Genomic DNA, 22,483 nt, shown 5'->3' on the forward strand with positions numbered 1-22,483 from the left:
GCTGCATGCCACCGCTAGCTCTTTCCTCCTCTCCGAGGCCGTGGTCTCGCGGAGTTCTATGCCAAGCTTCTACGTCCTTCATCTCATCTCATGAAAGAGTTTGGATAGAGCTCCCAAGTTTCGTTTTTTTTCCTTCGGTATAAAGTAGTATATGGGAAAAGATATTTAGGTATTTTTTAAAAATATATTATTTGGGTAGCTTTTTCAAAGAAAATATTTGTATAAACTTATGTTGAACATCTACCCTATTAATACGATCTGCTGAAGCTAAAACCGTATAAAAGTAGACAAATTCAAAAGTCGAGAGGAAGGGGATAAAAATAATTTGTTCGCTTCAGCTTATCAATCGGTTTATCGGCTACTGAATAATATTTTTCTCTCACAACAATTCAGCCGTTTCAGCTTTTCAGCCAAACCGAACGGTATTTTTCTCTCACGATAAATCTCATTTTAAGTGAAAATGAGATCTACAAGCTTCAGGCGTCCGCCTCGTTGGCCGTTTCAATCCGAACAGCCTGTGGCCCTGTGCGTGTCAACCTCTTCGCCTCCAGCTCGACCTTTCGCTGCCATATCGCGTACGGCGTACCCATCACCAGGGGCATCGTGCGGCTTGCTTCTTCAACGGCGACGGCGAGCTAAGCCACCGGGCGGCAGTGAGCAGGGGAATTGAGGCAAATTCGCCCAATGTTACACTGAGACCTAATCTGCGGTTCGAATTCTCCTTCACCGATGGACGGCGGCGGCTCCTGGTAGCTCGAATGGCCGATGGACGAGCGCCCCGGAGGGCGGCGGCGGCGGACGGTCAGCTAGCGGCCGAGCAGCGAGCAATACGGAGGAGGGGGGCTAATCTGTATAAGTTAGGGGGTAAAGTGCAAAACGCAGAAAATATCGGATCACGGTTAACAGTCGCGATCCGAATGAGGGGGTGAAATGAAAAATCCGAGTTTCTTCCCTGTCGCCATCCGTCGGCGGTCGGCAGCGGCCAAGCGGCGGATCTTGGGGGTACGCATCGAGGGTCGAGTTCTCCAACGGGGAATAAGCGTTCAGAAGTTTCCGGGGGACCTCCCGACGACATCCTCGTTCCACATTCACGCGCGGCCCAGCTTGCTCGGCGGCGCGGGGGCCGCGTCGAGTGCCGACGGCCACGGCTCCCTCGCGCACATCTCTTGTTTGCGCGCCGCCGCGAAGAGCCTTGCACAACCTCCTCTTCCTCCTCCTCCGGCCACGACCGAGGGCACGCGCACGCACCGTATGCTGTGACCGGGCGGCCCTGAAGGAACTAGCCCGGCCGCCCGGCCATCCTGGGCTCCCGGCGCCAGCGCGGGTGGGCGGCTGCGGTGCCGTGTGGACAGTGGTGGCGGGCGCCCATCGGCACGGAGTACAGACGGCGGGCGGCTCGCCGACCACGGACGGGACGGGGCCTCGGAACGGTTCCTTCGTGCGCGCTTGCGTGCCCGTGGCTTCTTTGGGCGGTGCGGCACTACGGACCGAAGCGGTCAGCTTGAAGGCGTTGCGGGCGGCGGCGTCTCCCGTGGCTCGGACAGGCGCAGGCGAAGAAGTCGAAGAAGAAGCAGGCAGGGCCCAGTTGGCCCATCGTCTTCAAGCTGTCAGACACGCTAGTGCTTACTGGGCTTGGCCCAGTTGAAACGCAACGCCGCAAAACATTCCGGCCCAAAAGACATCGTCTTCACTTATTAAGCTGCCTTCTACAGGGTGGTCTTTAATTATTGCCATTTGCACAATATTAAAAGTAAAAGAAGGTAGCAAGGTGAGGTCCACGATTGAGTAAAAGTTAGCCCACAAGCTAATATTTGTGCATCATGGGAAGAGGTAGTTAGTGAGGAGACCGAGAGATTAAAGATTAATGTTTGCTGCTTATTTCTTTTGGGGCTGCCATCGCTGTTGCTCGTTTCTAACATTTCCGGCCGTATAGCAGCAGCTGTGGTTTGCGTTCTTATCAGATATGGCTGATGATCCCGATGCAAGATGCGTGCTGCAGGTTGTTAACTTGGAGGTTGGCTGATCCGCTGACTGACGGCTGAACGCTGTTCATGGAGCAGTCAGTCTCCAACACGAACCCTCTGAACGAACTAAAACTTGCTCTGCCTCTCCGTATAGCGTGCGTGCGGTAGCAAACTGCAGCAACAGCCAACAGGAAATAAAGTTGGGCGGCGGCAGAATTGTTGCCGAAGACAATCGTTGTTCGTTAGCCGCGCTCGATCCTTCTTCCCGCTGACCACTGAGCATGGCCGCAACTAACCTGATGATGATCGCCAATAGAACGCTTGCGGCGCGCCGGTGATGGTGTTCTCGGACTCTGCCGCCTCCAGAGCTTCGACGCCCGGCACGGATCGATGAAACGACACTCTCTGCTGGGCTCGTGGGATGCTATATCGCCTGCCGCCGACGATGCCCCGTCAACGTCGCACATCTCCATGGCCCGGCCGTCCCATCTCCCCGTAGATTCCCGCCGTCTCCCCGTTGACGTTGAGCCGCGCCGCTCCGGCAGCTCGAGCACCGGAATGGAACAGCCCCGTCAGATGCGTGCGTTCCGTGTTGGGAGCATGCGCCGCGCGCTGGGCCCCTGGCACCCCGGCGCTCCTCGGCTTCCAGGGCGACATCAACGGGGCGAGAACGATATGGTCCTCCGAACGCCGGCCGGCGGAGCAACGGCCTATTTAGTTGGAAGCGCGCCTGACGCCGCCGATGACCCAGAAGCCAGCAGAGAGACCGCCGGCACCCTCCGGCAGCGCCGTCGCCGCGCCACGCAATCCATGCCGTCGAGGCAGGGAAACGACCGGGTCAAAGCGCAACCTGTTCGAGTCCGGGCCATATGTGCTCGATCTGACGGCTCGCAGGGTCCCAGGGTTGGACGGTAAATGAAATACCGTCCACCCCCGAGGCCCCGACACTCCGCTCCGCGCCTCGCCTCGCCGCCGCCCGCCGGAGCGCCGCCACGTCTCGGCGGCTACTGCTCGCCCCATTCACTGCAGCACATGGCTTGAAACGCCAGCAGGACGAGGTGAAGGCAGAAGAACCCTGGCGCCGGCTACCTGCCAGTGAGGCTCCGACGAGCGTCCCTGGTTCCCTCGATGTCGCCAGCGTCGAGGCCTCCCGAGAGTCGCGCGCGACGTCGGCGGACGAGGACCTGCTCGCTCGAGGCGCCTGGCGACGACGTTGCGTTTCGCGCCGGCCGCCTGCTGATCCGAGGCAAAGGATTAACCTACTGTCATATCGTTTCACATGTCCAGCTTCTTTGTGGGCTTCTTGGTTCTCTTTGTGCGGCCCAGCTCCTCATTTCCTTCTGATGGCGTGGTCACAGGCTGGCTTATGACGTTGAAGAAGCTTGAGAAGATGAAGAGGGAGGTGAGAGAAAAGTTGGGAGTGTGGACGGGGAGATATGAGAGAAAAGTTGGGAGTGTGGACGGGGAGATATGTCCAGGTCCAGCCAAATTCAAAGCATTCCCTGCAAAAATCTAACAAAGGTCTAATCAAATCACCCTTCCTACTGGAGGTAATGAAAGTCAGGCCGTCCCTCTCTAATCAGTCAACGTTGCTATTCCATCCGTTCAACAGAGTCAAGGTTGAGGTGTCGACTGTTCACACCTTCACCTCATCTGCCATGACCAGTCTGCGGGGACACCGGCAACTACACGGCGAAGGGCTCGTCTCCACCGAAACCCGCCCGGAACGCTTCCTCCTCGGCGTTCCCTCTTCGCCAAAGGCTGCAGGGTCGGCGCCACGCCGGACATGGTCTACGCCCTCGCGCTCCGCCGCGGCGACGCGAACGCCTCCGCCCGCGCCGCGGCCGCGTTCCAGGACGCGCAGCACAGCAGGCAGCTGTGCGCGTAAAGCAACAACTAGGTAAGGACTCCGGCCTCCAGGCGGTTCGCCTCGGGCAACCCGGAGGAGGTGAGTCCTTTCAGAAAACTATGTGCTTTGGATAACGGATGGTTCTCTTGAAAAAAGAAGGCGCTTCTGATCATGCTCTATAGTCTGCTTAAAAATGAATATCCCGCGTACTTGTCTTACCATGGTCATCGCATTTTGCAAGCCGCACGTGCGTATCACCTACACGTAAACATGATCCCCCTAATCTTTATTCGATCCATCCTGACTTGTCCAGTCCCGTCACAATCAGTTGCTTCATTAACCAGGTAAAACGAGACGTACGCGAGCGGTGACCAAGTCCATGCTTGACCGTTTCTTTCTGTTTACCAAACGAAGTTTCCTTTGGTTCGTGTGTGCAGGGAGGGATTAGGGAAAACAGAGCAGCAAGAGTCTCTCTGCGAGTGTTGCATGTTCCTTCTGTCTGTTTTGGTTGTTTTGGCTGCTGCCTTGGTCTTGCCTGAAGAGGAAATATTGCGAAAATCCCTTACAGATGCACACTGGCTTATCCGTATCCCACCTGGCGCCTTGAGATGAGTGCCAGCTGATCTCCCTCGTATTCCTTGTGTATTTCGTTTTTTTTCCTTTAGATATAGAGCTCGTTCGCTTGGCTGCTGCGTTCGGCTTCTGGCTGCTGCGGCAGAGAGCTGCTGCGTGCTGCAGCTGCTGCGGCAGAGAGCCGAGCAGCAGCAGCCAGCTGCAAAGCAGCCAGCCGAACGAGGCCATATCCTTCCCGGCATGTCAACGAAGAAAGCTACAATTAGATTCACAAAGTCTTCTCTTCTACTCCCTCCGTTCCAAATTATACATACATATTATTATACATCTAGACATAAGATATATCTAAGTGCATAATATATCTATAAATTAAAAAAAAGCTAAAACAATCTATGATTTGAAACAGTGGGAGTACTATATCTGCTGCAACCACGAATAGGAAAAATTACAACCAAATTTAACCAGAAGGTGTGAGGAGTGGAATGGACATAGGCAGTATAGATTGGAGTGTGGAGCCTGAGGCTATATGATCAGGTAGAATGAAGAAGGTAATCCGGGAGGTCGGCAAATCACCTAATGGCTTCAGGTTCATCTACTTTACATAATTTGAGATGTCGTAGCGTGAAGCTGTTCCGCAAACATGAGAAAAAATATGTTACAAATCTATTAAAATCATATATTTTTATTTCATTGGTTATTACTACTTCACCCGTACCCTTTCAAACGGCACTCCAAATCACCTGTTCGCTTCAGCTTATAAGCCGGCTGAAAAGCTAAAATGGCTGATTTGTTGTGAGAGGAAAATACTGTTTGGTGGCTGATAAGCCGGCTGAATAAACTGAAGCGAACAGCAGCAGCAAAGTGCTTGACGGCTGCCCATGCGGGCCCACCGAGTACTCTAGTCTTCGCTGAATCGCCAGTCAAACCTGCGGGGCCCTTATCTGGTCAGGGCACCTGCCTGCCCGGGGACATTTCCGTGCCCAAAGCCCCTGCAGCGCGCATACACGTACCTCTCTCCTCGTTCGCCGGCTCGCCGCTCACCAGTCAAGGGCCGCCGTGGCAACATGGACACGGCCGCGCGGCGCCGCGGCGTCCTCCCACTCCTCGTCACGGGCCTTCTGCTCGCCCTCGCGCCGCTGGCCGCCGCGCAGCCGTGGCCCCTCTGCGGGAGCACCGGCGGCAACTACACGGCCAACAGCACCTACCAGTCCAACCTCGCACAGCTCGCCGCGGCGATCCGCGCGAACGCGTCCCGGTCGGGGAACCTCTTCGCCACGGGCAGCGTCGGCGCCGTCCCGGACATCGTCTACGCTCTGGCCCTCTGCCGCGGCGACACCAACGCCTCCTCCTGCGGGGACTGCGTGACCACGGCGTTCCAGGACGCGCAGCAGCTGTGCCCCTACTACAAGGTCGCGACGGTGCTGTACGACCTCTGCTACCTGCGCTTCTCCAACCAGAACTTCCTCGCCTCCACCAGCAACGGCAACCCCGCCATGCTCAGCAACACCCAGAACGTGAACTCGCCGGTGCGGGCTTTCGAGGCCGCAGTCGGCGTGCTTCTCAACGCCACCGGCGACTACGCGGCGGCGAATTCGTCCAGGAGGTTCGCTACGGGGGAGGAGGGCTTCGATACCAGCAACCCCACCATCTACGGGCTCACGCAGTGCACGCCGGACATGTCGCCCGCCGACTGCCGGAGCTGCCTTGGGAGCATAATCGCGATGGTGCCGCAGTTCGGAGGGAGCCGGGGCGGGAGGGTCATCGGATTGCGGTGCAATTTCAGGTACGAGGTGTATTCTTTCTTCTCCGGGGGACCGTCGCTGCGGCTGCCCGCGCCGTCCACGCCGGCGCCGGCGCCATCTCCTACGCCAGTTAACGTGACGCCGACGGCAACCCCGCCAGGTGAGATGCCAGACACAAATTCACCAATAAGTTCGCAGTTTTTTGCTTTGATTTTAGCGCTAGATGTATCCTTCAAATCAGATTCTAGAACAGGGACGTGCGTCTCAAGAACACGAAAAGGAAGCCTCAACAACCGCAGTCTTGTTCTCCACAAAAGACAACAAAAAATTATCTCCAATTATTTATGAACTGCAATCCGTCAACAGATTTCGGTACAGGACTAGTGACCGCGTACGCCGGTTTCTTTGATGATCTCGACACCTCTGCAGTCCTGTCGCTATCGTCTACGGTCTGGATTGGTTCACTTGCTTAAATTTAAGCATCCGTCACATCGAATGTTTAGATACTAATTAGAAGTATTAAACGTAGACTATTTACAAAACCGATTACATAAGTGGAGGCTAAACGGCGAGACGAATCTATTAAGCCTAATTAGTCCATGATTTGATAATGTGTTGCTACAGTAAACATTTGCTAATGATGGATTAATTAGGCTTAATAGATTCGTCTCGCTGTTTAGCCTCCACTTATGTAATGAGTTTTGTAAATAGTCTACGTTTAATACTCCTAACTAGTATCTAAACATTGATGTGACACTTGCTTAAAAATAAGCAAAGGGAACCAAAGGGACCCTACTACTCCAGTCTTACAGTATGCTGAATAGTTCTAAAGAAACACACATCTTGGCATCCAAGGGATAAGAGTTGTATCTTTTTTAAAAAACCTACAAGGAAGCCTCAACAACCGCAGGCTTGTTCCACACAAAAGAATAAAAATAAAATAAAAACCTTGTATACCACAAGGATCCCCAACTCTTGTATGAATCATGTAGGAAAAAGATTGGCCACTGGCCTTTTCCCATTACATTTCAAGCGTGCTTGTGTTTTTTATTTTTTATTAAGCATGGTGGAGTACTGGAGTCGGACAGACTAATCTACAATGCAATGTGGTTAGTTGGGTTTCCAGTAGGCATAAGTAGGCACTAGTACTCAAAGTTAAGTGATTAAACCCTCTAATGGTCCACCCGATCATCTACTAATTAGGAAAGGTCAGCAAAAGATGAAACTGTGACGTAAAGTTATCTTTGTTTTCTGTCAGTTGGGTCTTATTCCAGATAACATATTGCAAAGCGCCACACTGCTACTCTGCTAGTAGTTGATTTCCTGAATGTATGGGCCTAGCTGCACTAAGGTTCTTAGTGCTTGGACCCCAAAGTTCTCTACGAGGGCTTGAGTCTATGTATCTTTTGAAAAGAAGCTCGATTGCAGTAAAATATGTTTTGTCATGCTTAGTGGTTCAGATTGTGGTTGAATCATTAGTAAGATTGCAGCATGCTGTTTACTGAAGTTTGTGGTACTTGTTTACAGGGAGACGCAGAAACAAAGCAGGAATTGTTGCAGCAATTGCAATGCCTATAGTTGCTGCGGTGCTAGCTATCAGTACGGTTTGTCTCTGTTTCCTGTGGAGGAGGAGAAGACCAGCAAGAGAACAGACACCATCTTGTAAGTTGTCTTGACAATTTGGAACTGTGAACAGATTTGCAATAGAATAATATGTGCAGCAATGCAGTACTTGACTTATTAAGGGATAATATTACCATTATATTTGACTATTTTAATTCTTTTTGTGGAATTAAAAGGAGGTTATATTATCATAGATACTAGTCGATGTTTATAAATTGTGTTGTCACTATATTCTGACAGACTCAACTAATGATGCGGACATCGAAAGCATCGATTCACTTCTTCTTGACATATCAACTTTACGTGCTGCGACCGATCACTTTGCTGAGAGCAATAGGCTTGGTGAAGGAGGTTTTGGTGCGGTCTATAAGGTGAGACTCATATCACTTCAATTCATAAGGCGTTTTCAGTTTCGGCAACTGAAGGTTCACATTTATACAGGGTGTCCTTCCTGATGGCCAAGAAATTGCAGTGAAGAGGCTCTCACAGAGTTCAGGCCAAGGAATACAAGAGCTGAAAAATGAGCTTGTTCTGGTTGCCAAACTGCAACAAAAGAATCTTGTTAGGCTTCTCGGTGTTTGCTTGCAAGAACATGAGAAACTGCTTGTGTATGAATACATGCCCAATAGAAGCATTGACACTATTCTTTTCGGTACTACTTTATAATAATCTGTTTTCTTCAGTAGCATAACAACTAAAACAATGACGTTGCTCACATGACATTTCTTGTTAAACATCCAGATCCTGAGAAAAGCAAGGAGCTTGATTGGGAAAAGAGAGTCAAGATAATAAATGGAATTGCTCGAGGATTACAGTATCTCCATGAAGATTCTCAGTTGAAGATTATTCACCGGGATCTTAAAGCGAGCAATGTCCTTTTGGACTCTGATTATACTCCTAAGATTTCAGATTTTGGCTTGGCTAGATTATTTGGAGGGGATCAATCACGGGAGATCACTAGTCGAGTTGTCGGAACATAGTACGTCCCCCACCACTTCAAATTTGCATGCAAAGAGAAGAAAAAGGCACTATTTAGCATCATTTATTTGCACTTTGGTCCCCTTGGTAAATAGTTCTAGCTCTGTCTTTGACTAGAAAGAATTTCTCTTCATGTTGCAGTGGATATATGTCACCCGAGTATGCCATGCGTGGCCACTACTCTATAAAGTCTGATGTATTCAGCTTTGGGGTCCTGATTCTAGAAATCTTAACCGGAAGAAGAAGCAGCAGCTCATTTAATTTCGAGCAATCTGTTGATCTCTTAAGTCTTGTAAGACATTCTAGTACTCCAAAACTCTCTACACAAGTAATTTGCCTCAAAGACACTAATGGAATTCACATTTGACACAGGTTTGGGAGCACTGGACCACGGGGACAATTGTGGAGATTATGGATCCATCTCTGAGAGGCAAAGCTCCTGCAGAACAGATGCTGAAGTGTGTCCACATAGGGTTACTATGTGTTCAGGATAACCCGGTTGACAGACCGATGATGTCAACAGTAAATGTCATGCTCAGCAGCGGCACTGTCTCTCTTCAGGCTCCATTGAAGCCAGTATTTTTCATTCCCAAGAGCGGCTACTCAACTGTTTATTCAGAATCATATCCTACAGCTTCCCAGTCCACCGGCAACGGTAAAACAGGGGTGATGTCACCGAATGAAGTGTCGATCACAGAACTGGAACCAAGATGAACCCTGAAGCAACATGTTGCCAGAGCGATTGGATTATTGTTGTATGAATAATCTTAACATAGGGGCAATCTTCTAGTTCCACAGTCTGTGTTACTAAGTTTTCACCTATATGTCTCCACTTGCCCCTAGCATTACAAATCTATCTTTCAATAATCAATTGGCAAATCTAGGTCACTTGCGTGTAGATATGGTTGTTTCAATTATCATTACTCTCTGAGGTCACATTTTTTCTTTTATGTAGATGGTTTCACGAAATACTTGGTGAGGAAAATATTGATGGTCTGTAAGAAATAAATCAAGAACTGAGTTTGGTGGCCTCCTAGTTGGGCTTCCCTGACCTGATGCACCCGAAGATCCTATATAACTTCCGGTGTTCCGGTGTTTGAGATTCGTGTTGAGAATATCGTCCATCGTATGCACCTCATCCCCCAGACCCTAACTCCCGTTGTTTGAGCCCGCGTGCCCTAGCGTGCCGTCACCCCTGCCCCATTGCCGCCACCGACCACGTGTTCCACTGCGCCCATGCACTTGTGTGCTCGGCCACCACGACCCTACCACTATTCACGGGCATTGTGAGGCATACATCCATGGGTTCACCAGAAGGCTTGTACGGATCCATATGAGGAGAAGTACACCGAGGCATACCAGGACATGGAGACTACGATACAGGGTGGCGTAGTCTACATGGACTACCAGGAGACTAGTCATAGACAAGGAAACTACTCTTCCGAGTTAGAGTAGCACTCTGCAATCGTATCTGACTAGTACTCTTGTAAAAACAACTACCCTGTAACCCTGCTCCCCCAGTATATAAGGGCGGGCAGGGCCCCTCAAAACAAGTTCAATCTAATACATGCAAACAACACACATGACGTAGTGTTTACGCGATCTAGCGGTCCGAACCTGTCTAAATCACGTGCCTACGTACACCATCAAGCTCCTGATTTCAAAGACACCCACCAACCAAAACTCTACCTCGGGTACCCCCTGGTAGGTTGCCAGGTTAAACACCGACAGCTGGCGCGCCAGGTAAGGGCGATCGTCGAGATCATCAGGCGAGCTTGAAGGACCTCATCTTCAAAATCAATTTACTCAACGAGAAGCAAGTCGCCGAGTTCAAATTCGAAGCAAAGTCGATAAGCTTGGGAAAACAATTGGATCACGGGCGATTCCATCCACAGAAAGCCGCAAGTCCCTGCCCAAGTTGAATCTGACTAGGTAATGCCAAGGATCACACTGATCAAGATTATAGCTCGCGCGGCAACACCTACAATCGGCAAGCCGACGCGCCAGCGACAACCTTGACTACTATCGAGGGCTACTCATCTGTTTTCACACAATTCACGACGGATTTAGTACTCGACGACACGCATCTCCTGCCGCGGCAAGCAGGGATCAAGTAGGAATTGGGTTCGGTAATTGAGTCCGAAACCAAAGCAGGCATCTTCGAGTTCGAAGCAAAGTTCGCCTACTACACCCCACAAACCAATCAGCGGACTGCCAGGCTATCGCCGCGTGGTTGCTGTTCCTAAGGCAAAAAGAAGATCACAAAGCTAGTTCCTTCCTATCAAAGCTAGAACTCAAATCTGAAAGCAAAACATCATCGGGACCGAGAAAACATGCTGCCATGGTGCGTGAAGAAGATAAAAATTCAGCCTGAAATTGCTATGCACACACAAAGGAGTACAAGAAAACTTCAAGTGCTTCGCGGCAATATCAACATCCGACCGCATACTACCTCGTCAATGGCTACTTCAACTTCGCGAGGGCGCTCGGCGATCCGCCAACGACTACCTCGACTACTAGTCTCGACTAGAAACTAGTCGGGACAGGTCTTGCACCATCAATAACTAGTCGGAATCGACTCCGACTAGCCGGCTTGACCAACAACCATCGCGCCAGCGATAATCTCGACTACTTCGACGGGCAACTCACCGACGACTACTTCGACTACGCCGTGACGCTCGCTGGCGACTACTCATCTTGACTAGAAAATTAGTCGAGGCACAATCAGAATCGACTCCGATTAGTAGACTTCATCAACAATCGTCGCGGCTTCATCGACGACCACCACAACTTCGTCGACAATCGTCCACGAATCAAGCTAAGTCACTTTTCTAATTATTTTTCGGCTTGTTTCCCGTATGTGGTGCAACGCGCCAACTACTTATTTGTGTACGCCTCTCAACGGGAATTACTCTACAAAGCTACACTTTGCCAACTACTCGCCGGAGGGCAGCAAACTCATGCGCACAACACGCACTCTACTCGTCGGAGGGCAGCAAACTCTTGAGCGCAATCGCGCTCTCTTTTTGTCGCAACGATGACTACTCATTTTTGCCTTCTCTTAAGGTCACTAATCTCCTTGAGAAAAATACGTCTTAATTTGTAAAAGCCTCAGGAGCATCTGTCATGCCTAAGTGTCAGCACACATACATGAGATAAAAATCTCAGTTGTGCAAATGGCAGTGCCCATACGCGTACAAGAGACAAAGGTCTCACCACGTAGTGGCTGCGGCTAACGGAGACTGAGAGCCTAAACGTAACAAGCTAACTATTCAGGAGAAATATGACCAAAATAAGAGTATGACACAAAACGTTTATATTGATCACTGAATAAATTTCAGTAGTTTCAATATTCCATAAATATGCTACATAATGTATGCATTTCTTCTTTCGGGTCAAACTTCGGCGACGACGCTCCAAGGTGCTAAGCGTACCTCTAAAGGCACAGCTAGTTCCCAAACTCGGAGGCTAAACGTCAATTACTACTCGAAAATACTTCAAGTGGCTCAGTTAGTTTCCAAGCTCGGGGGCTAAGCACCAATAACTACTCGACGTGGCTCCTACGACTCACCTGGCACATAAGCTCGGGGGCTAGACGCCGCAAAACTACTCGGATGATGACTTGCGTGAAGATTCAAGCCCCTTGAATTGATTATTCAATCAATCCAAGGCTCGAGGGCTGATAAGCTACACCCAACAATTGATTTTTTCAAGACAAAGGAAGAAAATTTCAAGATTTTATTGACCCTCAGCCTGATTCTTCGATTCAACCTAAGGTTTGGGGGCTACTCCATATGGGCGGCGACCGCCCTCCATATATGAAGACTATAATATCAAGTTGATCAAGGCTTTGAGCACACCATAGCCTCATGGCAGCTTTAAGAAATTTTGAAGATTCAGCTAGACAAAGTACTCGAGAGCACCAAAACTACTTGGCAAGGATCTTAAAAGTACTCGAAGACTACTACATTTGGCTATGAAGCGCTCGGAGGCTTGTCGGGGATAGATTCCCAGTACCCGCAAGAAAGAAAGAAGACGGACTCCTACTAGGATTCCACCATAATCCTACTAGGACTCATACCACGTAATTCTATTAGGACTCCTCCTTGTAACCGACTTGTAATCCTACCCCCTGTAGTATATAAAGGAGGGCAGGGGTACCTAGATGGGCATAGCTCAAAATCATCATCAATAGACAATCAGGCTATGCAATACCCAAGCGCAGGACGCAATATACAACTCCCAAACAGGACGTAGGTTATTACATTACTCTAGCGGCCCGAACCTGTATAAATCCGTGTCTTGTGTCCTCGCTTTTACCTTCGAGTTCCAGGTCCGACGATTCCCCATCAACCAATCTACTACCCCGGGTACTCCCGTGGTAAGTTAACGGGTATAAAACACCGACACTACTATCAACACTAACTATAGCAAGATCGAAGACAAACAAATCGACAATATTTATACGAACATGGCGAGGTTCATCCTACACGAGATTTGTCATGAGGATGGAGCATTCTTTGATAAAGATGGCGTGTTAGATGGCGGACGAGTGCACAAATCTTTGTAGATGGGTGTAATAGTTTTAATATTAATGTGGCAAAGAATAGCTCTATTCTAAATGTTGTATTTTAATAATGTGAATTATATATTATGTCCAATGCAGTTTTTAATAATATGAATTATTTATTATTTAAGTTTGTTGTTATGTGGTTGGAGATACATATTTCATTTTGACGGCTAAAAACTGGCAAGAAATAAAAATTATAAATAACTCACGGGAAATAGTATATTGAATGGGAAAATACATATTCCTGATGAACGACATAAGCACCCGCCAGCACAGAAACCATCTGTGCTGGCGGGTGATGTAACCACACCACCAGCACAGAAATCATCTGTGCTGGCATGTGGCTAACGTTGCCCGCCAGCAGAGAGCGGCGCCCGCCAATACAGATAACATTTGTGTTGGCTCAAGATTGCTCGTGGGTACGATACCTGCAAGTACAAACATGTTCTAGCCGTCAACATAAATGCCACGAATGCTTTCTGGCGTAGTGCGCGACTATTCGGGGAACCCCAACCCCGGGCGTCCGCGACCCCAAGACCGGCCTCATGTACTACAGCCTCCTGGATGCCCAGCTCGACGCCACGTACTTCGCCATGGATAGGCTGGGGTTCACCAGTTTGAGAGCGTTCACTGGGGAGACCGGGTCGCCGTCCGGCGGACACCCCATACACGGGCGGTTCGGTCACGTATTGACGGCCAAGAATGGCGACCCGCCGGCGGCGTCAAAAGAGAACGCGCAGGCGTACAACAACAGCGTCATCCCTGTACATCTTCGCCCTCTTCAACGAGAACCAGAAGGGCACCGGGCCGGACGACATCGAGCAGCACTTCGGCCTGTTCTACCCGAACATGCAGAAGGTGTACGAGTTCGACTTCCACGGCGTCTCGCCGGCGCCGGCGCCGCCGACGTCGAGCTGGTGCGTGGCGAACGCGGCCGTCGGGGACGCGCGGCTGCAGGCGGCGCTGGACTACGCGTGCAGCCACGGCGCGGACTGCGGCGCCATCCAGCCCGCCGCGCCGTGCTTCGAGCCCAACACCATATGGTCGCGCACGCCTCCTACGCGTTCAACAGCTACTACCAGCGCAATCACCGAATCACCGGGCCAGCGGGACGTGCGACTTCGCCGGCGCCGCTTTTGTCGTCTACCACGCACCAAGTGAGTTTACACTGCACTCTCGTCCATCATGATCTTATCCATGGCACTTGTTTAAGTGGATGGTAATCTCACTGTTGTCCGTTTCCGATCCACTGTGTTTGCTGCAGAGTACGGGAACTGCGTGCTCCCATCAAAGACTTGGATCCAAGAGACAATAACAGCGAAGTCGGAAGGCTATGCTGCCATCTGATCCTCTTCTGTTAAGAAAAGCAGTCCAGTGTTACCGTTGTCTTGTACGGAACAAGATGTGACAGTGACACACAAAAGCCCAGCAACTGCAAATCGTTTGACTGGATCTGCTGGCCACACCATCAGAGAGTTAGAGTCAGCGGGCAAAAATGCTTTAGCTCCCACTTTGTATTTCTTTTTGGAGAGTCTGTTTTTTTGTCTTCTTTAAAAAACTAGCCACATGCGGCGTACTGCAACCGATCGAAGATGTCTGTATCAGACACTTTAAAGTTTGGTATTTCCAACGGATATACATGTACACAAAGTTTGAAAAGATGTACCGTACTTCTTACAAAAAAAATTAATAGCTAATATATATGTTTTACAGAAAATGTTATTGTACTGCATATTTAAATGTGAATGAAGCAACTTTCTAAAGTTCTAAGGTTTACGTTAGCACACAAACCGCACATGTAAGAGCCAAATGTATCCCTATAGAGCTTGAAGTAAGCTGGATGCGCTATTGCAAAACACCTCGTTCGTGCCTGCTCTAGGATTATTAGACACAAAAAACAAACTTAAATATCCATAGAGGCTGAACCATTGCGAAGCCAGGTCATCGTTGTATTAGCTGCAGGTTTTCTTCTACTTGTATTTTTTATTTTTTTTGCAAGTTTTCTCTGAACAGCCACTCTTGCTCCCAGTTTCCCACCACCAAAGGCCCAGCCCAAGCTGGGACCTGGGAGCATGCAGCAGTCAGCCGGGATCAGAGCGCTGGCGTTAACCACTGTCCACTGGGCTATATGTCCATTCCCTTGTTGTTCGGTCATTGGCGCGTCGCCGTCATCGTTCGGACAGTTTGGTGACTTGGTGCTGTCAGTGTCAATCCATGCGTAAATTCCAGGTTCACAATGAGCTGCATAAGAACTGGTATTCCAATTATGAATTATTCCTTGCGATCACTGATTTATTTGTGATCTCTGTGACAGAAAGCACTCCGGCAGTCCGGCGGCGGAGGTGACATGTCATGTCGTTACCAATATCAATATAGTTTTGTTAAAATGTTTTTTTAGAAAACAACGGGCTTAGGGCATCCACAATGTGCATGAAAAGGTAACCTTAAGCAATAGATGAAGTATTAGGGGGTGTTTGGATCCCCGAGCTAAACTTTAGTCTCTGCCACATCGAATGTTTAGATACTAATTAGAAGTATTAAACATAAACTATTTACAAAACCCATTGCACAGATGGAGGCTAAACAGCGAGACGAATCTATTAAGCCTAACTAGTTCATGATTTGACAGTATGGTGCTACAGTAACCATTTGCTAATGATAGATTAATTAGGCTTAATAGATTCATCTTGCCGTTTAGCCTCCATCTATGTAATTAGTTTTATAATTAACTCATATTTAGTCCTCCTAATTAGCCTCCGAATATTCAATGTGACACGGACTAAACTTTAGCTCCAGGATCCAAACACCCCCTTATTGTTAGCAACAAACATTGTGGAATAGCACCATAAGAAAAGATTCCCTAAAGTCCACCTTAAGCTTAAGGTGAAGCAATAAGCAATAAAAAAATAATTTCTCTCTCTTCTAAGGGTGACTCCCATGTATTTGGACCAAGTAGTACTTAGTGGTGGGCCCTATGAAAGTAGACCATAGCTATTGCAAACTTTACAATGATCTGTAAAGCGATCATACATGGAGAGAGAGGGAGAGAAAGTGGGTGGAATGAGAGAGATAAATTGTATTTTATCTCTTATGGGCAGTCCATAAGCTTATGGATGACTTTTACAACGGATCACTATATGAACTACCCTCGTAATGATTCAAGTAGGTGAATTGGAATATTTTTAGTACCTGTAGACTGGTTTTGAAGCACATTGTGGACGCCCTTACCATCCGGGTCTATCATGGGACGGATCTATCGGGGTGATCAGTTTTTTATTTGTTTCGATGGGACCCATCATACCTCCTTTTTACCATTGTGACCGTGGAAATAACTAATGCTCATTTTACCTATGGCCCACCTTAAGGTCATTTTTACTGTACACATCGCGCTTGCCTTATGAAACTATCGATAAAAGTGAACAACTATCAATGTTGGTAAAAAGATGAACAGGAGGATGAAGAAAAAGACACAGGTGGATGATATACATGATCTGGAGCAAGCAAGGTGCCCGTACAAGACAGAGTGGTGGCATTCCATCTCAAATCATATATCATTTTAGCTTTACTAGATTCATAAATTTTATTATACACTTAGATATATACCTTATGTCTAGATGCATAATAATATTTATGAATCTAGAAAATCAAAACGATCTATAATTTGCGGGAGCATTATATTATCTTGTGGTGGGATGCCATAATCTATCTCTATCCCAATCAACTAACGTCTTTATTATCTAAAAATGCATAGAGCAAAACTTATTCGATATGTTAGGAAGAAACGAGTTCCCTCAGAAAATGTTTTGTACCGGCAAGTCCCACCTGCCAGTTTATTAGAAACATGTAGGATCACATGAATAGGAACATCTTGAGATATCGTAGTAGCACATCATATATGCTAGACTGTATTTTGAGTCATTATAATCCTACATATAGAAGATAATGCATTAAGCCTACGAGAAGGCTGAAGGCTGAAGGCTGAGTGATAAAACTTGAACAAAAGATTCTCAAAATCACAAGTCACCACCTTTTATGTTAAGTTTCTCTATCGAGCTATCAGTTTACCAAAATCATAAGCACTCTAGTAAAAGTGTCAATATATATGCCGCCCTTCATCGGAAAAACCAGTAAAAGGAACTGATCCAAATTGTGCCTTTTGAAGATCTAGTTCTAAATCACGCGGGCCCAACGGTTCACTTTTGTGTAACAAATAAAGCTCTGCCCGCCTTCTTGCAGATTAGCACATGGCCTTGATTATTCTAGCGATTAACCTTTTCTTTTTTGACATGACATGACATGACATGACATGACATGATTCTAGTGGACAACTCATGGATCGTGCACCGAAAGTGTGGGCCGTGTATCTTTCTCTATGGTTACCAGCATTAAGAATATAATAATGGTTGCTTCATCATTACCCTGCTTCCACCCTCGTCAGCAGCTGATCCAGAGCGCCAGTTCAAGTGACCTGAAAAATTAAAGGTGTATAGTTTTCTCTCCACGAGACCGTCACCTAACCTTACACTATTGTTATTTTTTTTATGTATGGGCACAATGCGGCAAGAGATGAGCCGAGTGATACGAGCAGCACTCGAATTTCTGTCGATGATCACACGCGGCCTGCATTTGGATATGGAGGCAGGTTCTAGAGTCGTCAAGTCCTCGTTGGGTACCTTGTTCAAACTGCAGTGGGATGGTCCCATTTTTTATTTTATTTTTTGAGCAGGAAGGTGCCAATTTAGCACATGTAACCCGTGCAATGTGTCTGTAAAGGTACAAGACAAGGAATGGTGATGGTTCCTGGTTTCAGGGCTTATATTGTGGACCCAATCCAATGTCAACAGGCTGTGCAAGTCAAAGACTAAGTTTATGAGCGATCTAACCTTCCCATGCATCGAGAAAGAAAACACATGTTCCAGCAGATATGAAAAAAAAAAGTTCATTTTAAAATATTTGGACGACTCCAGATTTTCATGACCGAACACCGTTCGACAAGCAGAGTTATAGAAGCCCACTGCACCTCGCAACACCTCGCTCCTACCCTCCCCAAAAGGCTCCGGCAACAATGACAAGTCTGATAACTTCAATCATTATTATTCACTGGTACAATAATTTTTTAATGCAGATCGCAAGAATTTTAACAGAGATATATGCAGAAAGGAATGTTTTCATGAGGTCTAATAACCACATTTTAAATCTTCTCCAATATTCATATCGATTCAACTATTTCATACAAGATGCATTTCTTATCTTCCAAAGGGTAGGAACTTCTCCCACAAATTTGGAACGACACCATAGATAATACTTTTGATTTTCCTTTTGGGGGCTCGGGGAAGAAAAACGGATGTTTGTGGGTTTGACCTCCTTCCATTACACCGGCGACGAACCAACACCAAGCAGCATCTCCCCCTTGACTTCGTTGCCGACTATTTAAATTCCACCACGCACCATAGTTGCTCACCATGTCTTCCTCTGTCCGCTCCTCGGCAATGCAGGGGGCCATGGCACTGACTCGCCTCTTCGTCGTCCTCCTCGGCACCGCATTGCCTCTACTCTTCTTCTCCCCTGCGGGTGATGCGTTTGGCTCACAAAAACTGCCGTTTGTTATTGTCGCAGGTGCAATCCAGTGCTAACTGTTATTCATCATGTACATTGCAGATGCCGGCGAGGTGGGGGTGAGCTACGGCAGGTTGGGGAACGACCTCCTGGACACGGCGTCGGTGGTAAAGCTGCTGAACAAGAGCGGCATCACCACGGTGAGGCTGTACGACGCCAACCCAACGGTGCTCGGGGCCCTGGCCAACACCGGCATCAAGGTGATGGTGATGCTCCCCAACGACGACCTCGCCGCCGCGGCCGCGGACCCGTCGAGCGCGCTCCGGTGGGTGCTCAGGAACGTGGCGGCGCACTACCCCGCCACGCGGATCCACGGCGTCGCCGTGGGGAACGAGGTGTTCGAGGAGGCCAGGAGCCTGACGCGGCAGCTCGTCCCGGCCATGGCCAACGTGCACGCCGCGCTGGTGAAGCAGCGCCTGGACGAGGCCGTGAAGGTGTCCACGCCGATCGCGTTCACCGCGCTCGAGGCGTCGTGGCCGCCGTCCGCGGGAAGGTTCCGGCGCGACATCGCGCGGCCGGTGATGAAGCCCATGCTCGACTTCCTGGAGCGGACGGGATCCTACCTCACCATCAACGCCTACCCCTTCTTCGCGTACCTCGAGCAGCCCGACAAGATCTCCCTCGACTACGCCCTGGGGAGCTCCATGACCGGCGTGCGCGACCCCGTGACCGGGCTCGTGTACCACAGCCTCCTGGACGCCCAGCTCGACGCCACGTACTTCGCCATGGAGAAGCTGGGGTCATCAGCAGGTGTGCGGGACGAAGGAAACTCTTCTCTGGGGCGAGGCGGGCGACCCCGTGTGCGCGCGTATGTTTCGGAGAGCGGGTGGGCTTCCCGCGGGAGACGCAGGCCCGGGAGGCGTTTGGAAGCGGATGGGGATGGAGCCCCGGCGCCGGCCCCGGCGGCGGCGGCCACGATAGCCAACGCCAAGGCGTACAACAACTACCTCATCAACCGCGTGCTGTCCGGCGACACGGGCACGCCGTACCGTCCCGACGTCGACATGGACGTGTACATCTTCGCCCTGTTCAACGAGAACCAGAAGGGTTGGGGAGCCGACGACATCGAGCGGCACTTCGGCCTGTTCTACCCGAACCAGACGAAGGTGTACGAGTTCGACTTCCACGGCGGCGCGCTACCGAGCTGGTGCGTGGCGAACGCCGGCGTCAGGGACGCGCGGCTGCAGGCGGCGCTGGACTACGCGTGCGGCCACGGCGCGGACTGCAGCGACATCCAGCCCGGCGCGCCGTGCTTCGAGCCCAACACCGTGGTTGCACACGCCTCGCACGCGTTCAATAGCTACTACCAGCGCAATCACCGGGCCAAGGCGGCGTGCAACTTCGGCGGCGCCGCGTCCGTCGTCTGCCACCAACCAAGTGAGTCCAAGCTTCGCATTTTTTCTGTCGCCGTGACTCCACCTTATCCTCCTCTGAAACATGTTCTCCCATGCCGCCATGCGCGGGCCACGGGGGCTCCAGTCTCACCGTTGTTTGCTGCTCTCTTTACTGCAGAGATTGGAAACTGCGTGCTCCCATCGAAGGCTTGGATTCAAGAAACAACAGCGAAGTCTGAAGGATACGCTGCCATCTGATGTTCCGGTTTCAAGAAAAGTTCAGTTTAGCCTTTACTGTAGAAAACTAGAAAGATGTAAACCTCGGCACCTGCACATCTGATGCTTCTTCTTTGCTTTCGCGCACTCTTGAGCTACTTAGCTAGCCGGCAATACTATACTCAGTAGGGCTGGACGGAAAGCTCGTGGCTCGTCAGCTCGTTCGGCTCGCAGCTAGCTCGGCTCGGCTCGTTACGCTAACGAGCCAGCTCGAGCTAGCTTTTCAGCTCATTAGTATAACGCGCGAGTTCGAGCTGGCTCGCGAGCTGAGCAGGCAAGCAGGCCAAGCAATTCAGTAGCAAGCCAGCGACCGGCCCATCGAGCAAGCCCAACATCAGCCAACAATCCATCCTGGACTCCAGGCTCCCTCCAGCGCTCACTCCGTCGTCTCTGGCTTATCCATTCGCGTCACGCACGCTCGGCCTCTCGTTTCTCGCCCCGCCTCCCTCACGCGCCGTCACCTCTGTCTCTGCTCGGCTCTCGCTTGCTTCCTCGCTCATTCAATCCCTCGGTCCTTGCCCGTCCTCTGGCGCCGAGCAACTGAGCAAGTCTGGTTGGTGGCCGCGGTCGAGGGCTTAGGCTTCGCAAAACCAAGGGGGCAACAAGCAGATCGAGAGCGTGGTGCTGGTATGGTTTCCACACACCACGAGCTGCTAGTTCATGGTGGAGGCTGATGAGGAGCAATAACTTCTGCTGCTATCCCTCGGCATGCAGGGAATCAATTTTGCTTGATTCTTTAGTTCTTTTAGAAACTAGATCTTGCTTGATGCATCCGTTGCTCTATCTTTTGTTTGATTTAAGGTTTCAGATGAAATGATTTTGCATGATCCAGTGCTATTACTTTGGTTACGATTGCAATTTTCAATCTTATTTGCCTTTTGATTTTATCTGAACTCATGTCTATAGCCCTGGCTCGCGAGCTTTAACGAGCCAGCTCGAGCAGCTACCGAGCCGAGCAGCATTTTCAGCTCGTTGAGATAACGAGGCGAGCCGAGCTAGCTCGTTATCTTAATGAGCTGCAGCGAGTCGAGCCGAGCTGGCTCGTTATCCAGCCCTAATACTCACTCCATCTTTCCTTATTGAGGTACTCATGGACTTGGGTCTCACTAGTTGCCACTTGTCACGTTTCTAAATCTTCCCATATTCTCGTGTTTTACTGTATCAAACAAGTCAACAGTCTTCGGCCAGCTGTGCTCGTGGCTTAGACTCAGCCCATTATGTAGCTACTGGGCTGGGCCTAACCGGGCCAGGTTTTGGCTAGTGAGGTGTTTCAAGTCGTGGATCCGCCACTAGAACACACGGTCGCGTTGGCGCCACTGGCGAAGAGCCGAAGAACCCCGACTTGGCGACTTTGACGATGCCTGGGGGGGTGACGGTGTCACTGCCGGCGAGCATCATCACGACCGACGACATCACCGGCCGGGCTGCCGGTGCCGGATCTCCCGACGTTGCCCTCGGGCCTCGGGGGAACTGCCGCCGCTCATACAGGTCCGTCGTCACCGTCCCGGCCTCCCAGGTGGTCCACCACAACTGCACCGCGACCTGCTACCGAGTCAATCACGGGATAAGCCAGGCGGAGCACAAATGTGCCCTGTTCACTTGTTCGGCCGTCGCTTGCTTGTCACATCAGTCAAACCGCAGCGACTCACTGGGATGCATGGTCGTGGTCTCGTGGGAGGCTCGTCCAAGATACGAGCACTGCAAGGGTTCACTGAAAAGAGAGTTAAGTTGGAGACGAGACCGGCTAGGTGCTGCTATGTGTTACCACACGATTAGCAACAAACAGAGGTCGCGGACTCAAGTCGTTGTTAGCTTGCGCCGCAGGGGAGCTGGCAGCGTGCGAAGACAAGGGAAGGAATGGCGGTACCTGCTTGGTTTGATGACTAGCTTCTTTGCGAATGCCAGCCGTTTGTAGTATGGACGTTCGTGTTGCTTATCTTGAGGAATAAACTCTTTAA

At 49.9% G+C, this 22,483-nt stretch overlaps 2 protein-coding genes and 1 pseudogene across 2 annotated transcripts; all 3 read left to right on the plus strand.

Annotated features, from left to right (window-relative positions):
* Window positions 1-5,349: 5,349 nt before the first annotated feature.
* Window positions 5,350-9,627, plus strand: LOC117844760 (cysteine-rich receptor-like protein kinase 6). The gene is made up of 7 exons (XM_034725543.2): window positions 5,350-6,288; window positions 7,656-7,790; window positions 7,992-8,122; window positions 8,193-8,403; window positions 8,493-8,730; window positions 8,871-9,021; window positions 9,102-9,627. Exons 1-7 carry the CDS (start codon window positions 5,451-5,453, stop codon window positions 9,441-9,443), a joined length of 2,046 nt encoding a protein of 681 aa, XP_034581434.1. The 5' UTR covers window positions 5,350-5,450; the 3' UTR covers window positions 9,444-9,627.
* Window positions 9,628-13,637: 4,010 nt separating this feature from the next.
* Window positions 13,638-14,646, plus strand: LOC117844416 (glucan endo-1,3-beta-glucosidase 13-like; annotated as a pseudogene).
* A 3,680-nt stretch (window positions 14,647-18,326) lies between these two features.
* Window positions 18,327-21,374, plus strand: LOC117844763 (glucan endo-1,3-beta-glucosidase GII). Its single transcript, XM_034725546.2, has 3 exons — window positions 18,327-18,870; window positions 18,958-20,292; window positions 20,428-21,374. The coding sequence occupies exons 1-3, from the start codon at window positions 18,762-18,764 to the stop codon at window positions 20,505-20,507; spliced, it is 1,524 nt and encodes a 507-aa protein (XP_034581437.1). The 5' UTR covers window positions 18,327-18,761; the 3' UTR covers window positions 20,508-21,374.
* Window positions 21,375-22,483: the final 1,109 nt, after the last annotated feature.

Source organism: Setaria viridis, chromosome 2, assembly GCF_005286985.2.
Source record: "Setaria viridis chromosome 2, Setaria_viridis_v4.0, whole genome shotgun sequence".
In the NCBI taxonomy this organism is placed as follows: Eukaryota; Viridiplantae; Streptophyta; class Magnoliopsida; order Poales; family Poaceae; genus Setaria; species Setaria viridis.

What these genes read in the sequence shown, in the direction of transcription:
- LOC117844760 (XM_034725543.2), top strand. Translation starts at nt 5,451, where the DNA reads ATGGACACGGCCGCGCGGCGCCGCGGCGTCCTCCCACTCCTCGTCACG. An exon ending in AAGAGAACAGACACCATCTT is followed by an intron (nt 7,791 to 7,991) that starts GTAAGTTGTCTT and finishes ATATTCTGACAG; the next exon opens with ACTCAACTAATGATGCGGAC. An exon ending in GTTTTGGTGCGGTCTATAAG is followed by an intron (nt 8,123 to 8,192) that starts GTGAGACTCATA and finishes ACATTTATACAG; the next exon opens with GGTGTCCTTCCTGATGGCCA.
- LOC117844763 (XM_034725546.2), top strand. Translation starts at nt 18,762, where the DNA reads ATGTCTTCCTCTGTCCGCTCCTCGGCAATGCAGGGGGCCATGGCACTG. An exon ending in ACTCTTCTTCTCCCCTGCGG is followed by an intron (nt 18,871 to 18,957) that starts GTGATGCGTTTG and finishes TGTACATTGCAG; the next exon opens with ATGCCGGCGAGGTGGGGGTG. An exon ending in CGTCGTCTGCCACCAACCAA is followed by an intron (nt 20,293 to 20,427) that starts GTGAGTCCAAGC and finishes TCTTTACTGCAG; the next exon opens with AGATTGGAAACTGCGTGCTC.